We start from the raw sequence: 27308 nt of genomic DNA, 5'->3' as shown, positions 1-27308 counted from the left end.
TTCCCAAACCCCAGAACAAAGGAACTCTGCCCTGTTGAACACTGCTTTGGACTGAGTTGTGTCTCCCCAAAATCCGTACGTTCAAATCCCAACTCCCAATGTGACTACACTTGAAGACAGCACCTTTATGGAGGTAGTAATGGGGAAAGGAGGCCACAGGAGTGGAAATCTGATCCAGTAAGATCAATGTCCCTACATGAAGAAACACCAGAGGGCCTGCTCTCTCACTCTCCGCCATCTAAGGACACGGTGAGGCGGCTGTCAGCAAACCAGGAAACGAGTTCTCACCAGAACCTAATCATAATGGCACTCTGATCTCAGACTGCCAGTCTCCAGAACTGTGAGAAAATACACTTCTGTTGTTTAAGCCACTCAGTCTACAGTATTGTGTGATGGCAGCCCAAACAGACTGAGACAAACATGAAATCTCAAGAATTCTATGTTTTAAGAGGGAGTGTAAGTGAACAGGTTAAAAAACTAGATCTGAATATAAATTATTAATAAAATTTGGAGTATTTTCTTATATTCTACAGGCATCACACAGGGCAAATATGTTGTCAATGGATTAACAATTAAACTGGGCTATTACAGCACAAAACTGTGTTGCATTAGCCACTAATCTGACCCACTATATGACACTACTCAGGTTTCTGCTCAACATGAGAGAGAGCAATAATGTTACTGAAATTACTCCCAATGTGCAAGCCAGTGGTCATAAAACAAAGTGCAAGAGGGGTCCCTGGGTGGCTCAGTGGGTTAAAGCCTCTGCCTTCAGCTCAGGTCCTGGTCTCAGGGTCCTGGGATCAAGCCCCGCATCGGGCTCTCCGCTCAGCAGGGAGTCTGCCCCACCCCCCGCCCTCTGCCTGCCTCTCTGCCTACTTGTGATCTCTGTCAAATAAATAAATAAAATCTAAAAAAAAAAAAAGTGCAAGAAAATAAACCATTTTCTTCAATTATAGAGATTCTTCAATTACAAATAAAATATTAATTTTTGACAAAAATAAAGCAATATTCTTGACTAGTCAAAAAGACAAGTCCTGCACTGAGTGGCAGAAAATACACAAAACCAAAAAAGATTTTAGAATATGTTCAGGGAGACCTAGCTGGCTCAGTCAGTAGAGCATGTGACTCTTGATCTCCGGATTATAAATTCAAGCCCCAAGTTTGAGTGTAGAGATTACTTAAAAACAATATACTAAAAGAAACAAAATATGTCCAGTTTTCTTAATGAAGGGGGCAGGAGGAGGAAAAAGCACTCAAATCCTTTCAAGTGCTCCAATGTAAAATAACTCTAAACTCTCTAATAATGGTACCGTTGGACAAAGGAATGGGATACAGTCAGTAAAACAAATACAGTCACTGCCTACATGTTTAAACGATCCATAGGGAACTGCAGTGGATCCGGTCTCTTCCAGATAATCTTCCCAGCTTAATTCTACTTCTTCCACACCAGATCCAGCATCTGGAATTAAAATCAAAACAAAAGGAAACAGATGAGCCCCAATTAAAGAAAACTCAAGGTATAAAAACATAAACTTAGTAACTCTAACTTACACAATTTACTTTACAACAATTGATTGATTTCACACACAAAACATTCACGTGCTCTTTTTAAATGGCGGGCTCCCATACTGCACTGATTATCAATGAATCCCAACAGCACGGAAGTGTGACATGTTGTCTCCTGCTGGAATCCATCAGGAACTCACTCAAATGCATTATATAAAGCTGGTGAGAGTGTAACAATTACAGTCACTCTGGACTATCATTTAATATCTAATGCCAACTACTTGACATACCTAATAGGCATTTCAAACTTAAATTTTCAACCTGATTCTTCCTTAGTACTCTCCAACTGAGTAAAAGACACCACCAATCTGTATTTTGGCTCAACCCAAAAATGTCGAGTTATCCTTGCTTTCCAACTTTTCTTTCACATCTTACATCAAAACCATCAGAAAATTCTATAGGTACCACCTTTAAAATATATCCCAAATCTAACCACTTCCCATCATTTCTATTGCTCTCTTTCTCTAGCCCAAGACCTAACCACTATATCTTTCACCTTTTAATCCCAATTATAATAAAATCTGAACTCTTTGGGAGAGTGCAAAGGCCCAACATGGTCTGACCTCTGGCTACCTTCCTTGCCACTTCATCCCCAACCAATCTCTTTGTTCCCTGCACTCAAGTGACCCTGGGATTCTTACTATTCTCTAATCATGTTCTTTCCTCAAAGTCTCCTCTGCGTTTATTTCCTCAGCTCAAAGACTCATTCCCCAGTGTCATTCCCGGCTTCACTTCATTCAAGCCTCCCCTCCAACATCCTCTCTCCAGAAAGGCCTTCCATCAGTACTTATCTAATGCAGAAAACCCAGACTCTAGTTTCATTATCTTAAAGGCATTCATTTCTACTTGACAGTGTACCATACATCTTTTTATCCTCCCCATTAGAAAATAAACTCTGTCAAGACAGGACTTTGTGTTGGTCACTCCTATATCTCTGTCACAGCAGACTCAATAAATTTTTGTTGAGTAGGCAAAGATTCAAATATTCCAGAATCCAATAATCCCAATTTACATAAATTCTCTAAGAGCAGGGTTTTGTTTCCTAATGTCTCCCCATTGCCCAAAGCAACGCCTGCCACTAGAGTTCACAATGAACAGTGGCTTCATGAGTGCACCCTAGGGGAGCCTGGGCTTCAGACAAACACAAGGAGGCAAGTACAAGGACGCTCACCACAGTACTGTGTGTAACAGCACCAGACAAAAGCAATCAGTAGGAGAAGAGACAGATTACGGCAGTTCTACAGCAGAGTCGTACTGTATAGCAGATGAAATGAATGAACTAGTTTTGACATAGATAAATCTCAAATAAAACCTCACATCAAATAAAAACAGCAGGTGCAGAATGAAAAGCACAAGATACAGTTTAGACTTCAAAGGAAACTTCGCAATATCTCTTTATAAATGCATGCATATTAATAAGAGTATAAAAAACAAAGGTGGGAGACTATACATCGACTTCAACAGTGCTACCTTTGGTGATGAGAGGAGAAAACAGTATAGAAGGGAAGTACAAAAGAGGCTGAAATTTTTCTTTCAAAAAAAAAGGTGGGGGAACAACACATGAAAACATGTTTAACATTATAAGGTAAATGCAAATCAAAACCACAATGAGACATACCTCACACCCCCTAGAATGACCACTATCCGAAAAAGCAAAAAACAAGTGTTGACAAGAGTGTGAAAAACTGGAATCTTTGTGCACTGCTGGTCTGGGAATGGAAAATGGTGCGGCCACTGTAGAAAACAATATGGTGGATTCTCAAACAATTAAAAGTACAATCACCCTATAACCCAGCAATTCCACTTCTGGGTACCTACCCCAAAGAATTGAAAGCAGGGACTCAGATGTTTGTACACAAAGGTTCACAGCAGTAACAGTCATAGGCGCCAAAAGGTAGAAGCTACCTAAGTATCCATAAACAGATAAACGGATAAATAAAAGGTGGTACATACATACAATGGAACATTACTCAGCCTTAAAAAGGAAGGAAATCTTGGCACACATGACAACACAGATGAACATGGACATGACGCTAAGTAAGCCACTTGCAAAAGAACAGATCCTGTATGATTCCACTTCCATGCAAGAGCTACAGCAGCTACATCCAGAGAGACAGAAAAGAGAACAGTGGCTCCCGAGGCCTGAGAAAGGGAGATGGGGAGTTACTGTTGTGTAACAGGTACAGAGCTTCAGTCTGGGAGGATGAAAAAGTGCTGGAGATCCCTGTGGTGATGGTTGTACAACAATGTGAATGAACTTCATGCTCTGAACTGTATACCTCAAAATGGTTAAAATGGCACACTTTGTGTTAAGGATATTTTACAGGATGAAAAAAATGGGAACAAATATTGGACAATGATGCCAAAAAAGACTAAATTGGGAGCATCCTGGAAGTATGGGTTAGCAGAAGTCAATTTTCATTACCAAACCATAATAAGGCTGAACACTCATGGTCCTTAGCTAGGAGGAACCTTTTCCCTCAAACAGCATGCTAACTTACAAATAAAAAATCAACAGCAACATTATAAATAATGAATTATAGAACTAAACCCTCATAAATTAAAAACTACTAATAAGCCAAGAAGAAACAAACTAATAATCTGGTAGAAAAATGACCAAAATACATGAAAAGAGAATTTATCAAAAAGAAATGCAAGTCATCCTTAAACTTATGGAAACGTGTGGAAATTTACGCATTTTAAAAGAAATGTAAATTAGAGGGGCGCCTGGGTGACTCAGTCCATAAGTGTCTGCCTTCCCTTGGGCTCAAGTGGTGATCCCAGGGTCCTGGGATCAAACGCCTCCCCACAACCACCGCCCCACTCAGCGGGAAGCCTGCTTCTCCCTCTCCCACTTATATTCCCTCTCTCACTGTCTCTCTGTCAAATAAATAAAGTCTTAAAAAAAAAAAAGAAAGAAAAGAAATGTAAATTGGAACAGCACTAAGGTATCAGATTGGAAATAAAATCCCAAAGTTTGACAACATACTCTACGGTAAGGCTGTGCTTAAGCAGGTAAAGCACAATGACACAAACCTGGTGAAAGAGAACTTGGCAATATCTAGCAAAATACATATGTATTTACCTTTTGATCCAGCAATCCCACTTCTAGGACTCTATCCCAAAGATATGCTGGCAAAAATACAAAAAGACATATGTACAAAGCTATTCATTGCAGCACTATTTGTAATACCAAGATTGGAAACAACCCAAACGTCCATCAGTAAGGAAGTGGCTGAATAAAATATGGTATATATATCTATATAGCTGTAAAAATGGGAGAAAGATTACTACATACTACTGTGGGACAATGTCCAGTATCTAAGAAATATGAATATGAATATGAATATATGTTATGTATATACTCACACATACACATGTTTATAATTTTTAAATGAACAACAGAAAAGAGTCAAATAATAAAAACCAATTGTATATATAGGGAAAAATAAAAAGGGTGAACAGTATCAGATTGAAAATGGGAATGGTGTTACATAATTTTAACTTTATCACTATGTAGATACTTTATAAAATTTTAGAAACATATTTAAATCAAAAGAAAAAAATTCCAACTAAAAATGAACTGAAACAAAAATATCTAATTGTTGGTGACATAACCACAAGGAAAACAGGATTACTTTATGTCATATTAAAATACAATATCTGGGGCGCCTGGGTGGCTCAGTGGGTTAAAGCCTCTGCCTTTGGCTCAGGTCATGATTCCAGGGTCCTGGGATCGAGCCCCACATTGGGCTCTCTGCTCAGGGAGTCTGCTTCCTCCTCTCTCTGCCTGCCTCTCTGCCTACTTGTGATCTCTGTCTGTCAAATAAATAAATAGATAAATCTTAAAAAAAAAAAAATACAATGTCTGACTGCAAACCCCAGTGGAATATATTTAAAGGCAAAAACCATAAAGAAATTTTAAACCTCACACTGTTATCTGTTTTTTTTTTTTTAAAGATTTTATTTATTTATTTGACAGACAGAGATTACAAGTAGACAGAGAGGCAGGCAGAGAGAGGAAGGGAAGCAGGCTCCCGGCTGAGCAGAGAGCCCGATGCGGGGCTTGATCCCAGGACTCTGGGATCATGACCTGAGCCGAAGGCAGAGGCTTTAACCCACTGAGCCACCCAGGTGCCCCCTGTTATCTGTTATACTTGGAATGTTAGTATTATTGAAAAAAATATAGAAATATTACAGGGTAAATAAGTGATGATGTTAACATCATTATGAAACAATACAATTCCAAAAAAAATAAAAAAGAGAGACACAAGCATAAAATCAAAGAAGTAAAAGCCCTGCAACTTTAAATTAAAACTGTGACTATAAAATGAAGCCATCTGATTCTTTTCTCTTCAAAAGACATGTAGTTTCTAGCTATGTCTATGGATAAGGCCTTATAAGAAACGACAACCTAGTATCAATGAGCACCCCAGCACCGAGACTATGGTCTCTAAATATTATATCCACTGTCCAAAAAAAAAAAAAAAAACACAGTTTCCCTGAGAAATGGTAGATTGTTAAGTTTGGGGCAAAAATGTGAAAGAGCTACCTGGGACTCTTACTACACTAGAAAGCAAGGACTGAACTATCAAAGACACATGACATCACACCAAAAGAACACAGGAACCAATGTGAAAGATCACTCACTGCTCTAGAACGGGGCAGTCTGATCATCAAACGAAGGATGACACCAACGGAATCAAACTCATCACATATGTGCGTGTGTGTGTTCATGTGTGTTTGTGCACACACATGCATGCACTTTATATCCATGCATTAACAATAACATTTAAAACAAAACACTGATCAACTTCCTAAATTGCAGAGTAAGTACTTCAGTGAACCCAGTCTCCCAGAAAAGTAGCAAATCACTGGCTAAAAATGATGAAAATCAACTATTTCAAAGTTGTGAAATTAGATGATGGCACATGACAAACTGAAAGGTTAACTACTCAAGACAAGCTTGTAGGCCTGGTTAGAGGAGCCGGGTTGTGGCTTAAGTTGGGGCTATTCCCATTCCTCATCCCTCTTCAGCTCAAAATAGAAATTTTGTTATTGAAAATACAATAACCACAAGGAAACTCTGTAGTAAGCCCCTTAGCAGAATAAGAAGGACAGAGGGAAAAATGACTAAAATTAAAGACAGAGAAAAGAAAAAATGAAGAGTATGGAATAGCAATATAAAATCTAACCCTAGTGCCAGCAGAATCCCAGAAAAAGAGAATGAGAACAGGGCCAAAAAAGTATTTGAAGAAATAACGGGTGAAATTTTTCCAATTTTGGCAAAAGCTGTAATTTCAAGAAACTAAGAAAACTCCAAACAAGATAAACCCAAGGAAATACGTGCAAAGATACACCAAAAGTCAAACTTCTGAAAATTAAAGACAAAGAAAAAAGTCTTGACAGCAGCAAGAGAAACTACATCTCTCTTAGGGTGACTGGAGGAGAGGGGGTTCCAATGACAGCAGATTTCTCATTGGAAACCATAGAGGCGAGAAAGCACAGGACTTCTCAAGAGATGAGAGAAAAGAATTTTCTACCCAGAATTCCATTTCCAGCAAAAATATCCTTCAATAATAAATAGGGAAATTAAGGCACTGTCATAGGAAGGTAAAATATTTTATCACTAGCAGATCAACCCTAAAAAAAATGGCTAAAAAAAAAAATTCCATAAATAGAAATGGAATGACAGAAGGAATCTTAGAAAATCAGGAAGGAACAAGGGACAATTTGAAGAGAACAAATATTGGAAAATATAATACATTTTCCTCCTCCTTCTGACTTTATGTTCGACAGTCGAGGCAAAATTTTAATAGTGTCGGATTCTCAAAGTCTGTAGAGGTAAAGTTTCCACACTTGGCTCAAATTAATAAAATGATGACACCAGCAAAGTATGCTAAGTTATGTATAGATTGTGTTATACCTAGGGCAACCCCTAAACAGCAACAGAAAAAGATACATTCAACAACACTATATACAAATCAAAATGAATTGAAAACCAGTGACAATACCAAATGCCAGAGGGGATGTGAAGAAACCAGATCTCTAATCCACTGCTGGTAAGAATGTACAGCCACTCTGGAAAGTAATTTGGCTGTTTCATTATTAAACATATGATCCAGCAATTGTGCTCCTGGGCATTTACCCCAGAAAAATGAAATCTTAATGTACATGATTGCTCACAGCAGCTCTATTTGTTATAGCTAAAAACCGGAAGCAACGAAAATGTACTACAGTAGATGAATAGTTAATCAAACGGTAGTACACCCATGGAATACTACTGAGCAATAAAAGGGAACTACTGATAACATGCATGAAGTTAGATAGCTCTCAAGGGCATTATCTTGAGTGAAAAAAGCAAATCTCAAAAAGCCACATACTATGTAATCCTATTTATGTAACATTCTTGAAATGACACAGAGATGGGGAGGAGACTAACAAGGTGCCTGGGGCAAGAGAAGGTTGGGGGAAAGCAGGGAGTGGACGACGGGGGTAGTAGAGAAGAACTCTTTGTGGTAATGGAACAGTTCTGTATCTTGACTGAAGTCATGGTTAGGGGAAGCTACATGTGATAAAACGACAGAGAACTACATATACTTTGTACATAGGTCAATTTCCTGGCTTTTATACTGTACTACACTTACAGGAGAAGTAACTAATGGTAGAAATGGGTAAGGGGTACACAAGGACCTGTTAGCATCATCTTTGCAACTTCTCATGAATCTATAATTATTTCAAAATAATTCAAAATAACTATCAAAATTAAATTTTTTAAAGATATCTGTTCAAAAAAGTTACTTGCCTTTTCAGCAAACATTATGAGTACCCCCTAGTGCCAGGTTCTCTGCTAGGGACAGAGAAAGAACTCACATCTTCAAAGAGCTTTCCCGTTCAGTGGCAGAAAGACAAGTCGGACAACACAGGTAAGCAAGAGAATCCTGCACTATGAAAAATGAATTCTCTTCAGCAAAACCAATACCTGCATCCAGCTGCTGCTCCCCGTTCATTTCCACAGAACATGGGCTGTCTCCTCCACACGCAAAGGACAGGCCTTATGGTTCTGCTCTGATCTGAAGATTACTCGTAGGTCTCAAGCATCTGCTCAGTGGGCATCCACGGGTCCAAACGAAAGTGCTGGAAAGTCAAAAAGAACACATAAAAAGCCTGAAGCCCAAGTGTAGTTTACTCATTCATAAGACCTGGCACTCCAGTGAGTGGGGAGGGCGCATGAAACAGACACACACTGGCAGAATAGAGGGGATGAGAGAAAAAATGGGTATCTTTCCTAATTTTGGAAACTGTGTATGTAAATGTGAGAGTGTGTGTGTCTGTCTGTCTGTATATGCAGAGACAGGACTATCAAGATCTTGATATCTAAAAATCACAACACACTAACACGTATATGAATCACTCTTTAACCCTTAGCACCATGACTCCTACCCACAAAAACTAATGAATTCCTGAAGGAAAAAGGTAGCCTTCAATGCTCTGTCTTATCCAATGAATAAGATTAAGGATATATTATTTTATCTAGTTTTTCATTCCATTTATCTAGGTTATTATGCGGAACCAAAAAGTATCAACTACATTAGTCTACAGTTACAGTTATAAAGGGAACCTCTCCAAAATAAGCTTGGAACCCATTTATTTTTATTTTTATTTTTTAAAAGATTTTATTTATTTGACAGAGAGGAAAGCACAAGTAGGCAGAGGGAGAGGGAGAAGCAGGCTCTCCACTGAGCAGGCAGCCCGAAGCAGGGCTCAATCCCAGGACCCTGGGATCATGACCTAAGCCAAAGGCAGCCGCTTAACCAACTGAGCCACCCAGGCAACCCAGAACCCATTTACTTTTTAAAACAGCTTTATTATAATCACATACCATAATTCCCCACTTTAAAAAGTATGTAATTCCACAGGTTTGAGTAAATTTACAGAGCTGTGTAACTACCACTATATCCAGTTTTATAATATTTCCATTACCTTGAAAAAAAATACTTCATTCCTACTTGCAGTTCCTCCCCATCCTGTCAAGGACTTGACCTTCCCAGGGCTCCACAGCAAGGAAGTAAGAGAACCAGGTTTCAAACCAAGCAAAATGTCTATATCCCATGTCCTCAAGCAAGTATTTTACTGACTCGCAATGGGAAGCAACTGAACGTTTCTTTAAGCATAGAAAGGAAATTATCAAATCTGTGTTTTAAAAAAGATCACTCTGGACCCAAATAGAGAAAGCATAAGGGAATGACAGCAAAGAAAACAGGCAAACATAAAACTTCTACATGCCAAAAGACACCATAAATAAAACTCAAAGGTAAGAGAGTGTATCTTAGAAGTTCTCATCATAAGAAAACAGAATTTTTTTTTACTATGTATGGTAGTGGATATTAACTAGACTTATTTTGGTGATCATTTTACAAGGTATACAAATATTGAATTGTTATGTTGTACACCTAAAACTAGCAGAATATTATTTGTCAATTATACTTTACTAAAAATAAACAAGACAATGGAGATTGGTGAAAATATTAGCAACATATAATGGGTTCATTTCCACATACAGGCTCCGGTAATTCAACAACAAAAAAGAAAAAAATGGGCAAAATAGGTAACTGATCCACATTAAAAAAGAATCAGAGTTAAAGCTTATAAAAATGTGTTCAATCTCATTAGGAAGAGGAAATTAATTTTTAATTATATATGACTTTTTCACCTTTCAGACTGGTAAAATTTTTTTCTTTTCTTTATTTTTTTAAAGGTTTTATTTATTTATTTGACAGAGAGATCACAAGTAGGCAGAGAGGCAGGCAGAGAGAGAGGAGGAAGCAGGCTCCCTGCCGAGCAGAAAGCCCAATGTGGGGCTCGATCCCAGGACCCTGAGATCGTGACCTGAGCAGAAGGCAGAGGCTTAACCCACTGAGCCATCCAGGTGCCCCGCAGACTGGTAAGATTTTTTTTTTTTTTTAAGATTTTATTTATTTATTTGACAGACAGAGATCACAAGTAGGCAGAGAGGCAGGCAGAGAGAGAGGAGAAAGCAGGCTCTCCGCGGAGCAGAGAGCCCGATGCGGGGCTCGATCCCAGGACCCTGGGATCATGACCTGAGCTGAAGGCAGAGAATTTAACCCACTGAGCCACCCAGGCGTCCCCTGGTAAGATTTTTTTTAAACTAAAAATGTCCAGTGTTGGCAAGGAAGGTGGACGAATGGGAAAACTTTGGAGTAAAGACTGGTGCTACCTTTCTGGAGAAGAATTTAATGAAAAATTTTAACTTATAAAGATTTAAAAGACACAAATTCTTTTAGCAGTAATTCTGATAGTGAGAATCATACAAAACACATGTGTGGGCAGCTTCATAACAGTGATGCTTGCAGCAGTATTATCGTTAATGGTGAGAAACCAGAGACAACCCATACGTCTACCAAATGGGAATGGAATGGCCACATACATTATGATACACCGATACTAGGAAATACTCCACAATCGTTAGAAAAATTTAGGTAGATCCATAAAAGCACATGGGAATACTGTCTATAATAGCTGAGTGGAAAAAGCAAATGAAGGACATTATTTGTATTAACTTTTTAAAATCCCATGTCTACTCTTTATTTGACTACATTTGTGACTTTTTGTAAAACATTTTATTTATTTGAGAAAGAAAGCGGGGGAGGGGCAGACGGAGAGAGAGGGACAAGCGGACCCCGAGCTGAGCAAAGAACCGGACGTGGGGCTCGATCCCAGGACCCCAAGATCAAAACCTGAGCCGAAGTCAGATGCCCAACCGACTGAGCCACCCAGGAGCCCCAACATTTGTGACTTTTAACAAATGACTTAACTCATTTGTGCCAATGGCACCCCTTTAGAAGAGGGATAACAGTACTGTACCTACTTCAGAGGACTGCTATGTAGATAAGACAATCCGTGAACAGCACTAAGCACGGAGCTGACTACACGGTAAATGCTGAATTAATGTTACCTTTATACAATGTTGACAGATTCAAGTTCCTACGGCACTAACGTAGTGCATTACCTCTACAGAGGACATCCTGTCACTTCATCGGGGGTCTGATGCAGCAAAGCCAAGACTACATAAATATCTGTTGGTTCACTAGGCTTTGAAGATGTCATCCACTGCTTATGTTCATAAACTCTTGGAATATGCCAGCATATTTTGTGCAGAGAGCCACCAAGTGCAAAATTACACACACACACACACACACATATATATAATATATATATAATAAGTGAAGTTTGAAAGCCAAGGATAAGAAAAAGTTGGGAAAACCACAAGTCTTATGAAGCTGAGAGCTAAAGCTGTGATATATTTTTTTAAGATTTTATTTATTTATTTGTCAAAAGAGAGGGAGAGGGAGAAGACACACAAGCAGAGAGAGAAGCACACTTCCCGCTGAGCAGAGAGCCCAATGCAGGACTTGATCCCAGGACCCTGGGATCATGACCTGAGCCCCTGGGATCCTGACCGGAGCCGAAGGCAGACACTTAACCGACTGAGCCACCCAGGCATCCCTATTTTTTCAATCTTACAGCATCACTAAGATTTTAACCAATGAATGATCAGTTCAGCATCTTAATAGGATTAGGAGAAATAAACTCATGAAGCCATTTGCTGTGGAACATCTGTTAGATCTCTTTATTGCTAGTATGCTGTCTTTCTATGCAATGAGGGGGAAAAAACAGTAAAATATCCGGGAGCCTAGAATATGGAAATTTAATTCCTTTTTCATTTATTTCCTTTTATTTCATTTATTTCCTATTCATATTAAATTGCTTCACTTTATTTTATCATTGATTTTGGTATTATAATTTCTCTTGTGGTGACCAGAACACATTAGATTTATTCATTCAAATAAGTTCTCATGAACTAACTATCTGAACCTTGCTCATCTTATTTAGAATATTTTAGTGAAATAAACAGTGCCTAGATACTTAAGAAGTGCTCCAAGAAGACATACTGAAGCCGGTATAAGACATACTAAAAGCTAAGGGTACAAAATAAGCCTTGAGGTCAAACACACACATACACACAAACAAAACAAAAATGAAAATGAAACCCAGGCAGAATAAAATGAAACTGAATTCACTATTTCATGTTTATTTCAGTGTAAACCCATGGAACACTTCTATTTTAACAGCTTTTTTAAAAGACCTAAAAGCCATATGAACAACAACCAGCCTTCATCTTGTTTTGGCTTACACATGCAGTCCACACCCTAAGCCTCCACTAGCCGGCTTCATGTTAATGCACTTTGTCTTCAAGGCTAAGACTAAACACTAAGTAAGAGCATTATGTGAAGTTACAACAACCCAAGAGAGATTTCTGTAGGAGAGAGCCTCCGCCAAAATCATTTAACAAGTTCCAACATAAATAACTTTTAAAGTATTAGTTAGAAGAAGGAAAGAAACTCCGAGTGGCTCTAGAAATATGTATCCAGTTCATATAGTAGTTACAGGAAAATACTTTAATTCAATAAGTATTTACCAGGTACTTAAAAGGAAAATTCCCATTGAAATGTTTAAATTTTCACTCCTGTCCCTCAACTTAACGGATGGAAGTCCAGGATTAATTTCAAGTATGCTGTTAAATATGGTAAATGCAAACAATTCAGCAAATTCAATGCTCCGTTTTGGGCCTATTTGTAAAGTAAATGCCCTTGACAGCAAATGCTAGTGGTAGAGTCACTGTGTTTTTTCATTCCCCAACAGATGTAGATTTCTACTGGCTTTTCACTCTCCACAACAGTCAATCATTACTCCCTGACCTCGTACACACCCTATCTGACAGGCTACCTAAATTAAACGTTTTACTTCCATCTGTCAAATGTCATGTAATTTGATTATTAGGGATAGAAATCTTCCATTGTTTCATTAAGTTGTTTGTTGCTGTTGTTTTTAACCCACTGCTCCATGTCTAACTAGGGAAATTAAAAGAAATAAATTAAGTCTAATAAAGTCAATCTTAGCCACTCATATCATCTAAATTAAATCTGACCCTAACTTCACTTTTCTATGATTATGTAAACCCAACACAAGGCACATCTATCTCAGTTAAACAAATCAGTACTAACGAATTTATAAAACCAATAAAAGTTTTAAACAAAACCCAGAGCTCAAGAATACCCTGAATTTTTTTTAAAGGTGTTCATCGTCACTAACTGTCAGGAAAATACAAATCAAAACCACCATGATATAGCACCACACACTTGTCAGAATGCCATTATCAGAAAGATAAGATAACAAACGTTGGCAAGGATGTGGGAAAAGGGAACCCTCATATGCATTGTTGGTGGGTATGGGAATTGGTTGCAGCCACCATGGAAAACAGCATGGGGGTTCCTCAGAAAATTACAAATACAAGTAACATATGATCCAGAAATTCCCCTTTGGGGTATTTATTTGAAGAAAACAAAAACATGAACTCAAAAAGATATCTATATTCCCCTATTCACTACAGCATTATTTACAAGAACTAAGACGTGGAAGCAACTTAAGTGTTCACTGACGGATGAACGGATAAGTAATGTGGTATACACACACATATACACAAGAAATATTCTTCAGCCACAAGAAAAGAACAAAATCCTGCCATTTGCAACAACATGGATGGACCTTGAGAGCAGTATGCTGAGTGAAATAAGTCAGAGAAGGACAAATGCTATATAATCTCACACATAGAATTAAAAAAAAAAAAAATCAAAACCAACCCCACCACAAACTCACAGATACAGAGAACAGAATAGTAGTTGCCAGGGATGAGGGGTGGGCAAGGTGGGTGAGGGTGGTCAAAAGGTACCAGTGCCAGTTGTAAAATAAATACATCCCGAAGATGTAAAGTGCAGCATGATGACTACAGTTGACAACACTGTATCGTGTATTTAAAAGTTGCAAAGAGAGTAAATCTTAAAGATTCTCATCATAAGAAAAAAAGTTTTTGTAACTCTATGTGGTTGTGAATGTTACCAAAACTTACTGTTGTCATCATTTTGCAATATATTCATATATTAAATCATTATGTTGTACACCTTCGATTAATACAATGTTCTATTTATATCTCAATTTAAGATGCTAAATGATGAGCCAATATTTTAAAAGGCTTATTTTGAACTAACATGAGAAATTTTTAAGTAAAATATGGCATAAACATACAATGTAATATTACAGGGCCATTAAAAATTGCCTTACATTCACTCAGAAAATTTTTAACTTTCAATTTTGATCATATTTTAAACTTAAAAGATGTTTGTGACAACAGTACAAAGAACTCCTACATATCCTTTACACGAGTTCAGTAATTTTGCCGCATGTTTTCCTTTATTTCATCCCTGTGTTTTTTATATTTTAGAGTAAATTACAGACAGAATAAATATTTCATCCTAAAAAAAAAAAAATTGCCTTACAGAAATGTTTTTCTTTCCAATCAAAATCCCAAGAAGGTATTTTATTTTAAAATGCTCATTTAAGGGGCGCCTGGGTGGCTCAGTCGGTTAAGTGTCTGCCTTCGGCTCAGGTCATGATCCCAGGGTCCTGGGATGGAGCCCTACATTGGGCTCTCTGCTAAGTGGAGAGCCTGCTTCTCCTTCTCCCTCTGCCTGCCTCTGCCTACTTGTGCTCTCTCTGTCAAATAAATAAAATCTTTTATAAACAAACAAACAAATAAATAAATAAAGCTAATTTAAGGGTGGCTCAGTTGGTTAAACATCCAACTCTTGGCTTTGGCTCAGGTCATGATCTCAGGGTTATGTGACTGAGACCCATGTTGGGGGGGCGGTCCACAATCAGCAGGGAGTCTGCTTGAGATTCTCTCTCTCCCCCTCTGCCTCTCCCACTACTGTACATGCTCTCTCTCTCTCTCTCCTCCCCCTAAATAAATAAATAAATCTTTTAAAAATGTATGAAATAAAATGCTAATTTAAAAATGCATCTAAAAGAGAAAATGTACAACCCAGCCACATTTTTGTAAAAGATGATATGTGATAAGGCTAGTTCCTTCTACCAGAATATTAAGATAGTATGGTTCTAGTGCAAGAAAAGATAAACACATCAATAAAGTAGAATGAGGCTGAGAAACAGATGTACGCATACAAGCATACAGTGGGTGATAAAATGGCATCCCATATCAACTGTGAAAGGATGAACACACAAAGAGTCTTGAACTGGCTATACATTCTATGAGGAAAAACACTGCATCCCTACTTCATGCTGCCACATAAATAAACTCCAGGTGAATTAAAAGAGCAAACCATGAAAAATAAGATTCCAAACAAATTAAAATAAAACATAAGGGAATATGGTTTTAAACCCTGGGACAGTACAGACATCTTTAAGCAATGAGGCCATTTAAAAACATTTAAAACTTCTGATTGGCAGAAAGACACCATAAACAACTTTAAAAACCAAGCCACAGACTAGAAGAAAATATTTCCAGCATACATAATACACAAAGGATTAATAGTCATAATCACAGAAAGCACCAATAAATCACAGAAATAAATCACAGAAAGCACCAATAAAGAAAAAAAGGCCAAACCTAATGGAGAAAAAAGACAGGTATGAATAGGAATTTTAGAGAAGAAATGCAAATGATCAATAAGCATATGAAAATATGTTCAATGTCAAGGGCTTAAGTGAGTTATTTCTCACTCAGGTTGGCAAAAATAAAAGATTAGTAATATCCAATACAGGTGAAAATATATAGAGAAATGGATGCTGTCATTACTAGTTGAAGAGCACAAATGGTTACAACCCTTTAGAGAGAAATTTTGTTCCATCAAAAATTTTACCCTGGATTCTCTACAACCACACAATTCCATTTCCAATATCTGATTCAGAAAAATACCCAAAGAAAATAAAGAAATAAGTAGCATACATTTTCAAAGAAAGAGAAGAAACTGCTGTCCCTTCCAGGGCATACACGAGAAACACCCCATGTGTACAATGTGAGGGCCTAAATGTGTGCTTGAACACCATCTACACTAAGAGAGAAATGAGGATGTCAACGTCAATCAGTAAGTCAGGGCACCTCCCTAATGCGAGGGTTAGAAAGAACAGGATAGTTTCATAGGGACGGAGCTTGTGTTGGGGGTGGGGTGTTCCACAGTTTGGGGACTACACAGTAGTTAATACATATACAGGCATTCCTTGTTTAATTGCAATTCACTCCATTGTGCTCCACAGATATTGCAGTTTTTACAGATTGAAGGTCTGTGGCGACCCTATGTCAAGCAAGTCTGTTGGCACCACTTTTTCCAAGAACATATACTCACTTTGTGTTTCTGTGTCACACTTTGGGAATTCTGGCAATATTACAAACTTTGTATTATTAAATTTGTTATGGTGACCTATGATCAGTGATTATGACTTGCTGAAACCTCAGATAAGGGTTAGCATTTTTTAGCAATTTTTCAAAAAAGATTTTACTTTTTTACTGACAGAGAGAGACAGCAAGAGAGGGAACACAAGCAGGGGGAGTGGGAGAGGGAGAAGCAGGCTTCCTGCAGAGCAGGGAGCCGGATGCAGGGCTCCATCCAGGACCCTGAGATCAAGACCTGAGCCGAAGGCAAATGCTTAATAACTAAACCACCCCTATTTTTTAGCAATATTTTTAAAGTAAGGTATGTGCATTGTTTTGAAGATATAATGCTACTGCATACCTGCCAGACTATAAAATACTATAACCATAACTTTTATATATACTAGGAAACCAAAAAATTCCTATAACTCATTTTGTTCTGATATTTACTTTATTGGGATGGTCTGGAACTGAATGCACAGTCTCCAAGGTATGCCTGTATCTGTATATGTGTGTATCGCCAAACACATACAAAACTATCTATTTCTACATGTAGACATATGTATGTGCAGAAGCCCTTAAAATGGTCTGGAAGAATACATCCAAGTCACTATCAGTGTTTATGAGACAGACTCAGGTATAGAGCAAAAAGGAATTTCTGCACTGGATAAATTTTTTAGGATGACAATATATTTGTACGTGTATTTCTATGACTTAAATTCTTATTTTAAGAAAACGCAAATGTATTTATTAAAATGGAAATCTGTTCATTTTTTTCAACAAATATTTACCAGAAACCTGTGTGTTGGGCCCTATAAAAGTATTAGAGCTCTATGAGTGCAGGACAAAGACCTGGAGACGTGGAAGTAGAAAGCATGCCACGCCGAGGGGAAGGCCAGCAGAGGCTGCAGTGAGAGCACACAAGCTGTATTTCCAGAATGGCATGGGGCCAGGGGAGCAGAGGCCACAGAAGCAAGGGAGCAAGCAAGACAGGGCAGCAGGAGCAAAGGCAGGCCACCTGCCACTCCCAGACTGCTCTGGGAGCACCACATGCCTGCAGCCCTAATGGAACTATGGTATTTACCAGCGACCCGACTCATCTGGGGTGGACGACACATGAAGACAACACTAGTGGCAAATGTAAAATATTGCAATCACTGTGAAAAACAGTCTGGTAGTTCTTCAGGATGTTAAACATCAAGTCACCATATGACCTAGCAATTCCACTCCTCGATGTATTTCCAAGAGTACTGAAACCATGTACCCAAAAAACACGTACAGGAAAGGTCACGGCATGACTCATAAGAGACAAAAGGCATGGGGGCACCTGGGTGGCTCAGTGGGTTAAAGCCTCTGCTTTCGGCTCAGGTCATGATCCCAGGGTCCTGGGATCGAGCCCCGCGTCGGGCTCTCTGCTCAGCGGGGAGCCTGCTTCCCCCTCTCTCTCTGCCTGCCTCTCTGCCTACTTGATCTCTCTGTCAAATAAATAAAAATTAAAAAAAAAAAAAGAGACAAAAGGTATGAAACACCACGAATGTCCATCAACTGACGGATGGTAAGTAAAACGTGGTACATCTAATACAATGGAATATTATTCAGCCACAAAAGGAATGAAGCACTGATACATGCTATAAGTTAGATAACTGAAAATATACCAAGTAAAGAAGCCAAATGTAAATGGCCACATATTGGGAGGTGGGTGGGAGGAAGGGACAACTGGGTGTCGGGCATTAAGGAGGGCACGTGATGTAATCAGCACTGGGTGTTATGTGCAACTGATGAGTCACTAAATTCTATCCCGGTAACTAATAATACAGTATATGTTAATTAAATCGAGTTTAACTAAAAAAAATTTTTTTTAAGGAAAAAAAAAAAAGGCCACATACTAAGTGCTTCCATTTGTATAGAACGGCTAGAACAGGCAAGTCCATCGAGACAGAAGGTAGATTAGTGAGGCTGCCAAGAGCTAGAGGGAAAGAATAATGGGAAGGGGGGGGCACCTGGGTGGCTCAGTGGGTTAAAGCCTCTGCCTTTGGCTCGGGTCATAACCCCAGGGTCCTGGGATTGAGCCCCGCATTGGGCTCTCTGCTTAGCAGGGAGCCTACTTCCTCCTTTTTCTGGGGCTCCTGGGTGGCTCAGTGGGTTGGGCCTCTGCCTTCTGCTCAGGTCATAGTCTCAGGATCCTGGGATCGAGCCCCGCATCGGGCTCTCTGCTCAGCAGGGAGCTTGCTTTCCCTTCTCTCTCTGCCTTCTTGTGATCTACTCTCTCTGTCAAATAAATAAATACAATCCTTAAAAAAAAAAGAAGAAGAATGGGAAGGGACTACTACCGTATACAGTTTCTCATGGGGGCATTGAAACATTCTAAACTTGTCACGACAGCCCTATAACTCTGAATAAAAACCGTTCAACTGGATCGTACACCTGAAACTAGTATAACATTCTCTATCAACTAGAAACACTCCACACGGCTGTACACGCTAAATGAATGAATTTTATGGTATATAAAATATTTCTTTATCAAACTGTAAAAAAGTTAAGTCATCTGTATTAAGAACACAACTGTGCTTTTAAAATAACATTATTTCTTGGGGCGCCTGGGAGGTGCCGTCAGTTAAGCATCTGACTCTTGGTTTCAGCTCACGTCATGGTCTCGGGGTTGTGGGATCGAGCCCCACCTTGGACTCCATGCTTATCGCAGAGTCTGCTTGTTCCTTTCTCTCCCCTTCTACCCCTCCCCGAGCTCTAAGTTAAATAAATAAAATCTTTAAAAGAACATTATTTCCATTTTCAAATACAGAAACCAAGAACAAAAAAGAGACAAGAAATCTGGGTACCATTTGGATATGCAACAGAACAAGGAGAATGTCGCTGTCATGGGTTTGTGTTAGTTAAGGGAATACTATGCTTCAACTGATAAATTCCAAATCACACTTGCTTAATCCAAGACATTTCTCAGACAGCAAAAGTGCCAGCAGGTGTTCCTGATGAGCAGGCACCTCTCCTCCACATGGTAATTCATCGGGCCAAGCACTTTCTGCCTCATCGCTCCGCATCCTGAACGCAGGCTCCCCAAACCATCAGGGGCAGGGCTATCATTCGTGGAGCTTTCCTTGATCCAGGCCTTCCACCCACATTCTACTGTTAAAATTCCGTCACGTAGACCTCGTCTGACTTCAAGGGAAGCTGGTAACTAGAAGGCAGCACTTCCCACCACTAAATACGAGTGTTTAGAATTAGTACTACCGCTTTTTAAAACTTCCATTAGTAGATAATATCAGTGATTTTGTTTAAAGAAGGCTCTATGAGTCAACAGTAGTGATACTGATGAACTGCCATGGAACTGCAATTAGTCAATACATATTTACTGAACACGTATTATCTGCCATAGACTGTTCTAAGTAAACAGAGTGAAGGAAACCCTGCCCTCATGGATCTTACAATCTAGGACGGGAAGGCAGATAATAAAGTATAAAGTATGCTGAATGACAATAAAAGGGGGGAAATGAGGCAAGGAAGGAGGACACGGAGTTATCACTTCCAAAACAGTAACCGAGGCCTCAGTGATGAGGTGACATTAGCCAAAACCTAGGGGAAATAAGAAGTGGGTACCTGGGGAAGAACATTCCAGACAGAAAGTGCAAAGATCCTGAAGTGGGAGCTTATGTGGCACTTTCGAGGCCACTGCTGTTGGAGCAGAATGATCAAGGCAAAGATGCCAGGAGATGAGCTCACAAAAGTACAAGGCACCAGATTATATACAAACGTGTAGGCTGCTGTGAAGATTTTGGTTTTGAGGAAGCCACTGGAGAATTTTGAGCAGAGAAGAGACGTAATCTGACCTATCTTTCAAAAGGATCACTTGAGAACAGACTGTTAAGTGAGCACGAGCAGAAGCCGGAAGACCAATAAACAAGATCCCAGAACAATCCTGGCGAGTGTGCTAGCGGCCAGGTCCGGGGGTGGAAAGGTTTTGAGAAGGGGAGCAGGGAAACTGGATGAGGGGTGTGAGAGAAAGAGCAGGGTCTGGGCTGATTCCAGTTTTTTGGCCTCCAAAACAGGATGAAATTGCCACTTCGGGGTAAAGTCTGAAGGAGGAGTGGTCTGAGGAAGAAAAAGCAGGGGTTTCAGTAGAAAAATCAACCAATCTGATTAATTTCTTCATTAATAAAGGTTCACTCTTTGAGTTTTCAGGAAAACATTTTACCACCAAAAAAAGTATAATTATTACACTCTTTATAGGAATAGTGTTCCCAATTTATAAGCTATTTCCAAATGGTATACTTCATTCAAGTCTAATAAAAACTCTTCAAGGGGCATCTGGGTGGTTCAGTGGGTCATAATCCCAGAGTCCTGGGATCGAGCCCAGCGTCAGCCTCCCTGCTACTCAGTGGGGAGCCCACTTCTCCCTCTGCCCTTCCCCCTGCTCATGTTTTCTCTCTCTCTCTCTCTCTCTCAAATAAATAAATAAAATCTTAAAAGAAAATCTTTAAAATAGCTAGAACGGCTTCTATCCTGATTTCGCACCTTGGGAACCTTCTTGTCAGCTTCAGTCCTGCTCTCACACTTCACCTTTTTTTCTAGGTTTACTGATCAGCCATGAAGGCATTTCGTCACACTAATTCAGTAATTTATGCTGTTTTATTGTCAAAAATCCTAATTTCAAAACCCATAAACTTCCCATTAAAACTTCAAGGTCAATTTTTCCAACCTTCTTTATTACATGTCTTTAAAAAATGTCAAGCATAAATAATTTTCAAAAACTGACTCATACTATAATGAAGTTGGAAATCTCACGCCAACCAATTTATAAATCCTTGATTCACAGTTGTCAGTACAACCACTTCACAGCCCTGTTTTCTTAGCTATTGCTAATTAGTACCAGCGTACCAAGCACTGTCTCTACACCAGACAATAAGATCACTAAATCATAGTTTTGAAATTATCTTTCACTGTACCAAGATATGACAGAAGCATTTAAAAATCAACTCTGTATCTTTATATTACCTTAGAAAAGTGGCAGATCTTTTAGAGTTCAAATATTATCATATTTTTCATGGATTATGGGCTTTACTTATAGGAGCCAGTTACAGGAGCACATGTTGAAACAGTCAATATGTCTTATTCTGATTAAATAAGGAGGTATTTGATTCACCAATAAACACTGCCAAAAATGTACTCATTTCAGTAATATTATAAAATGATTACATGAATAGGCTATGTTCAGTTATGAGAAGCCCTGAAACTTCCATAATCTCCTAGTAGCTATTTCTCCGCCTCTTCACGTCAGTGACAGTTCAGAAACTTCATTCCTACTCAACAGATGCTTGTTACCATTTATCTAAAAAAAAAAGAATATTTGAGTACCTACTCCGTATGTGCCTAGCATTTTTTGTGAGTTATATACTAAATAAAGCACTGCCCAACAGTATATGATAAGCGTAACACAAGTGTGAACTATTTTCAAATTATATCTTATTTAAACCTAACAACTCTACTTATCCCATACATGATTCCCCCATTCTACAGATGAGAAAATTGAGGTTCAGAGAAGCTAAATAACCAGTCAGTTCATTTATTTTTTTTTAAAGATTTTATTTATTTATTTGACAGAGATCATAAGTAGGCAGAGAGGCAGGCAGAGAGAGATGAGGAAGCAGGCTCCCTGCTGAGCAGAGAGCCCGATGCGGGGCTCGATCCCAGGACCCTGAGATCATGACCTGAGCTGAAGGCAGAGGCTTTAACCCACTAAGCCACCCAGGCACTCCCAGTCAGTTCATTTAGTAAGCAAACAAGGGCAGCATTTGAACCCCAGTCTGATTCCAGACCCTGAACTCCCCTAGACTTCCAGGTTTTTTCTCAGAGCTCAGGTGGTTAAGGACAACTGTGAGGTATGCTTATACCATAAAGTGATGGCTCCAGAAGATTTATACTCTAGTTCTTTATTATTCTAGTTAATTTATATTTTATATTTGATCTTTATATTCTAGCTCTTTATTATTTATTCACCTTCAAGGTTCTATATTGTTCTAGTAAAATGGTGAGTAACCAGGAGTCTAGATGGCACCTAAGTATTACCATCTGTGAACTTCTTCTACAATGCTATTTTAGTAGGGCCTTACACTAGATTAGTTCATATGAAAGGATAAAAGCCTAATTAAAATGGGGGCACCTGGGTGGCTCAGTTGGTTAAGCAGCTGCCTTTGGCTCTGGTCATGATCCCAGGGTCCTGGGATCGAACCCCATCTTGGTCTCCCTGCTCAGCGGGGAGTCAACTTGAGATTCTCTCTTTCTCAATCCCTCTGTCCCTCCCCCCTTACACTCTCTCTCAAATCTTTAAAAAGTATCTCTGAGTTACTGAATACTTGTAAAAAGAAATAGAAGGTCCTTATCATTTTTTTAAAGATTTATTTATTTGACAGAAAGAGAGAGTACAAGCAGGGGGAGTGGGAGAGGGAGAAGCAGGCTCTCCAATGAGCAAGGAGCCCAATGCGGGACTTGATCCCATGACCCTAAGATCATGACCTGAGCCAAAGGCAGATAGTTAACCGACTGAGCCACCCAGATGTCCTAAAGGTCTTTATTCTTTAAATGAAATGATAATCAAACTAATTTCTAAGTGTTTCTAGAGAAAAGGATTTAAAAGAATTTATTTAATTTGTAACAGTTCAGGGGCACCTGGGAGGCTCAGTCAGTTAAGGGTCTGTCTGCCTTTGGCTCAGGTCATGATCTTGGGGTCCTGCAATCAAGCCCTGTGTCGGGCTCCCTGCTCAGTGGGAAGTAAACTTCCCCTCTTCCTCTACCCTCCCCCATCCCACTCGCTTGTGCGCGCTCTCTCTCTCTCTCTCAATAAATAAGTAAAATCTTAAAAATAATTTTAATTTATGACACTTTACTGTTTCAACCATTGTACACACCTAGAAACCACTTTCTTCATATCACTGCACGAAATTAAGCCCAGTCCACATTCAACTCTCCAATTCGGTACAGTCACTCCTAGTAGCTCGGTCAGTCCTTTCCTCTCTTTCCCTTGCCCTGAATCCCAGATGTGCTCAGCACAGCAAAACCCTGTTCCACATAATGGACCCGCTCAACCAGTCAACCAGACTCCTTGCTGTCAGGTAACTATTCTGGGCCTTCTGTGTGGCTGTGTGACCTGGTCATGGCTACAAGAGAAGAGAAGTCTGCTGGGGGCTTCTGGGAAATACACTCTGATTCCCAGTAAGAGAGGCAAGATAGTTACAAAATATCCTGAGTCTTGTTAATACCAACCCAATGTTCACCTTGCAATAGTACCTCCTACAACTCAGGTCAGCAAACACACTGCATTAAAATGTATACAGACCACATATTCTACTTCTCTTAGGGCCTGAAAAACTTCCAGTGCCAGATGTGGGTATAATACTGGCATGTAAACTCCATGCAGACCATTTCATTCAACCAATGTTACTGAATGCCTATTCGATGCCAGGCTCTGGGCTGGGCAGGAGGGTAGAGTAATAAATCAGATGAATGTCCCTGCTCCTAAAACATAGCGGGTATTTATGAATACCTGCTCAATTAGTGAACTACAAATTCAAATGATTATTGAACCAAACTCTGGTAGAACAAACTATTTGTAAATAGTAAAACTTGTAAGTTTAACTGAAACTAGTATTCAAATTATTTTATATATTGTACATCTAGACCAAGCAGCTTTTGCTATATGTCCAAACACACACACATACTTCTTTTTTGGATACCAGAGAATATTTAATGTAAAAAGTACTGGCAGGCAATCATATTTATTATAAGCAAACTGGAGAATTTCCGATGTCTCACCAAAAAAAATATGTATGCTAACTGAAAGGGAAAGTGCCCCTTTCGCATTAATTTTGCTAAGAAATATGTTTAAAGAATACACTAAATACAGAGAAGTAGTCCATGAAAATTTAAATCAAAATTCAAAATCTGTTTTCTGCACCCCGCCCCCAAAAAACTATTGCAAAAGGTAAAAAGGGGAAGTTGGAGCTGGGAACAAAATAATGAATACTTCTAATCATTCATGAATTCTGATATCCTTTCCCCTATTCTCCCTCCAATTACCATGACCAAGAAGAACAAGTCACATGACGGTAATGTGGACATCTGGTAAGGGTGGCCCAAAACTCCCAGACACTTGATCAAATTTACATTACCCTACAAGCAAGTCTGGTGGTGGGATAGATTAATACTTAAAAGAGATCTTCAAGAGACCAGAGATACTAATATAGTTTAACCCTATTAGAGTTCAGCTGTAGGCAGAATAAACAGAAACCCAAAAATAAAGACCTCCACATGTTTAAGTTCTTACCTCAAGGTTAAAGGAACTGACCGCAAACCAAAAAGTCCCAGAAGTTCAAATCAAGCCTAGAAAGTTACTTAACTGTCTTTACCTCCCAAAAGGCTGCTAATGTGCTCATTTCATTGCAGGCACCTCCTCAAAAAGGAAGCCCAATGGGAAGGGAAGAGGGAAGGTCTGAAAATGCCCTGATAACTAACATTAGAAGTCAGAAAGGCAGGTCAATTAGAAGAGATACCAAGTAGACACACACGTGCCAGGAAAACAAAAACAAAAACAAAACAAAAACCTCCATCTGACAGTCCACGCTTTTCTCTCCCTATAAATTCCTAGTGGCCTTAGACGTGATACTCTACATTTGCAAATTCTCTGGTACATGAACTGTTGGAAGTAATATAAAAGCCAATTATATTTCGCTAAAAGCAGACTATTCTCTTGAAGAAAATGAAAAACAGCAGAAACTAAATAATGATTATAACTAAAATTGCTCTCCACAAAGTTCAGCACCCTAAATGTCTTGAAAAAGATCACTCAGCAAAACCAGCAGAGGTGCTCAGCAGGGAATTCAGGTCTCTGACTTTGTGTCTTTGTCTTCACTGGTTGAGCACATGCTTCTCTGAACAGCAAACAAGACGAGTCACAGCTGGGGAATGGGAAACAGAATGGACCAGACGAACCATAAGAAGACCTGGCTAAAATTCCCCAGGCCCACGCTTGCTAGCTCAGCTTCCTTACCTGTTAAATACGGAATATACGCAGATTGAGGGGTTGTTGTGAAGACGAAATAATTTACATAAAATATGGCACCACACAAAATAAAAAATTTTAGGGGTTAACTTAGCATTCTAAAGGGGAGAAAATCAAGGTGAATGAATAATCAACACTATATCAAAAATAACTAGACAGTCCTGATAAGGAAGCATGTGGCCTCAGCAGCCAGACTGGGGGTGTACATGTCTGGCTCTGGCGAGTTATATAACCAGTTTATGCCTCAGTGTCATCATCTATAAAATGGAGGTGTTAACAATTGTACCTATCGCATAAAGTTACTTTTAGCTTATTCAATCAATTAATGCATACAGAAGTTTATAGCACAGCAGGCCTCAAAGCATACTGGCTCTTACTACTTTAACAAACCTCTCAGTAGAACCATGATTCCCAGCCCCAGTACTTGAAACACCCTCATTTTTCTTACCCAGTACCCTTCTAACACCTCCTAGCAAAGTTATACAGTAACTTTTCTTTAATTAAAGTACATTTCTTTAATAATTACTTGATGCAATGGGAGGACATTGAGTTTAGAGAGGGGTCAAAGGGCTAAAAAAGAATCAGGGTGATAAGCAGCCACCATCAAAAACCTTAGAATCAGCAGGAAAGCACATAAACAAAGCCTTTGTCCCCAGGCGAGTGAAGAGGCTTCTTCCTTTCCCCCAGAGGTTTGGAGAAGAATGGCAAGCAAGCTGTAGTGACTACTGTCTCCAGACCCCTGGGAGGCTGCCTTTTGCCCATTAGTCACCAAACTTTAAACTCTACTCAATCTCCTCAAAGTCTTCAGCCCAAGGTGTCGTCTTAAGGCAGGATACTTTGGGGGTTTTTCCGCTTTATTCTGCTGTATTAAGCACACAGGTATTTTTATAAAGCTTTATGTCAGACTTCAACGACTCCTAGACTATAATCGCATGTGTTGCACAATTAATTCATTAGGATATTTTAAGACTTAAGGCCCTAAAAGAAGCAGACTATCAGTTGTAAATGTAAAGGACCTTTGGATAGGCTCTACCTCTCAAAATCACTATAAGCACCTAAATATCGTGTTCAGGTAAAAACCAGTCCCTCAGGAACGCCTCCCATCTCCTGGGCAATGATGCTGCCCCCTGGGGCATCCCTGGGAAACCCTGAGTCTGCGCAAAACCCCGGGGCCAGCATGTCATCGTCCACAAACGTAAAGAAGCACGCTGAACATTTAATAACGGTGATACAAGGAACAAGGGTAAGCTTATTTAGAAAAAGAATAAATTGCTTAGAAAACAAAACAACTCTTTGGTAACTTTTAAAATAAATGCTTCCAGGAAAGGAGTAAACCTCTGGTTACTACTAGAAATAGGCTGGGAC

At 39.2% G+C, this 27308-nt stretch overlaps 1 protein-coding gene across 2 annotated transcripts in view; it reads right to left on the bottom strand.

Moving 5' to 3' along the window:
• The window catches only part of SFMBT1 (Scm like with four mbt domains 1), a 120551-nt gene that overhangs the window by 45024 nt on the left and 48219 nt on the right, over positions 1-27308 (bottom strand). For both annotated transcript variants that reach the window (XM_080812245.1, XM_080812246.1), the window contains 2 exons: positions 8552-8706; positions 1368-1462 (listed from right to left, as the gene is read on the bottom strand). In XM_080812245.1, the coding sequence (XP_080668371.1) occupies positions 1368-1462; positions 8552-8579 (123 nt within the window). In that variant the 5' untranslated portion in view covers positions 8580-8706. The remainder of the gene's footprint in view (positions 1-1367; positions 1463-8551; positions 8707-27308) is intronic.

Source organism: Martes martes (assembly GCF_963455335.1).
Source record: "Martes martes genome assembly, chromosome: 1".
NCBI classification, from domain to species: Eukaryota; Metazoa; Chordata; class Mammalia; order Carnivora; family Mustelidae; genus Martes; species Martes martes.
Note: the sequence above shows the minus strand (reverse complement) of the source record. Positions and strands in the feature narration are given on the sequence as shown.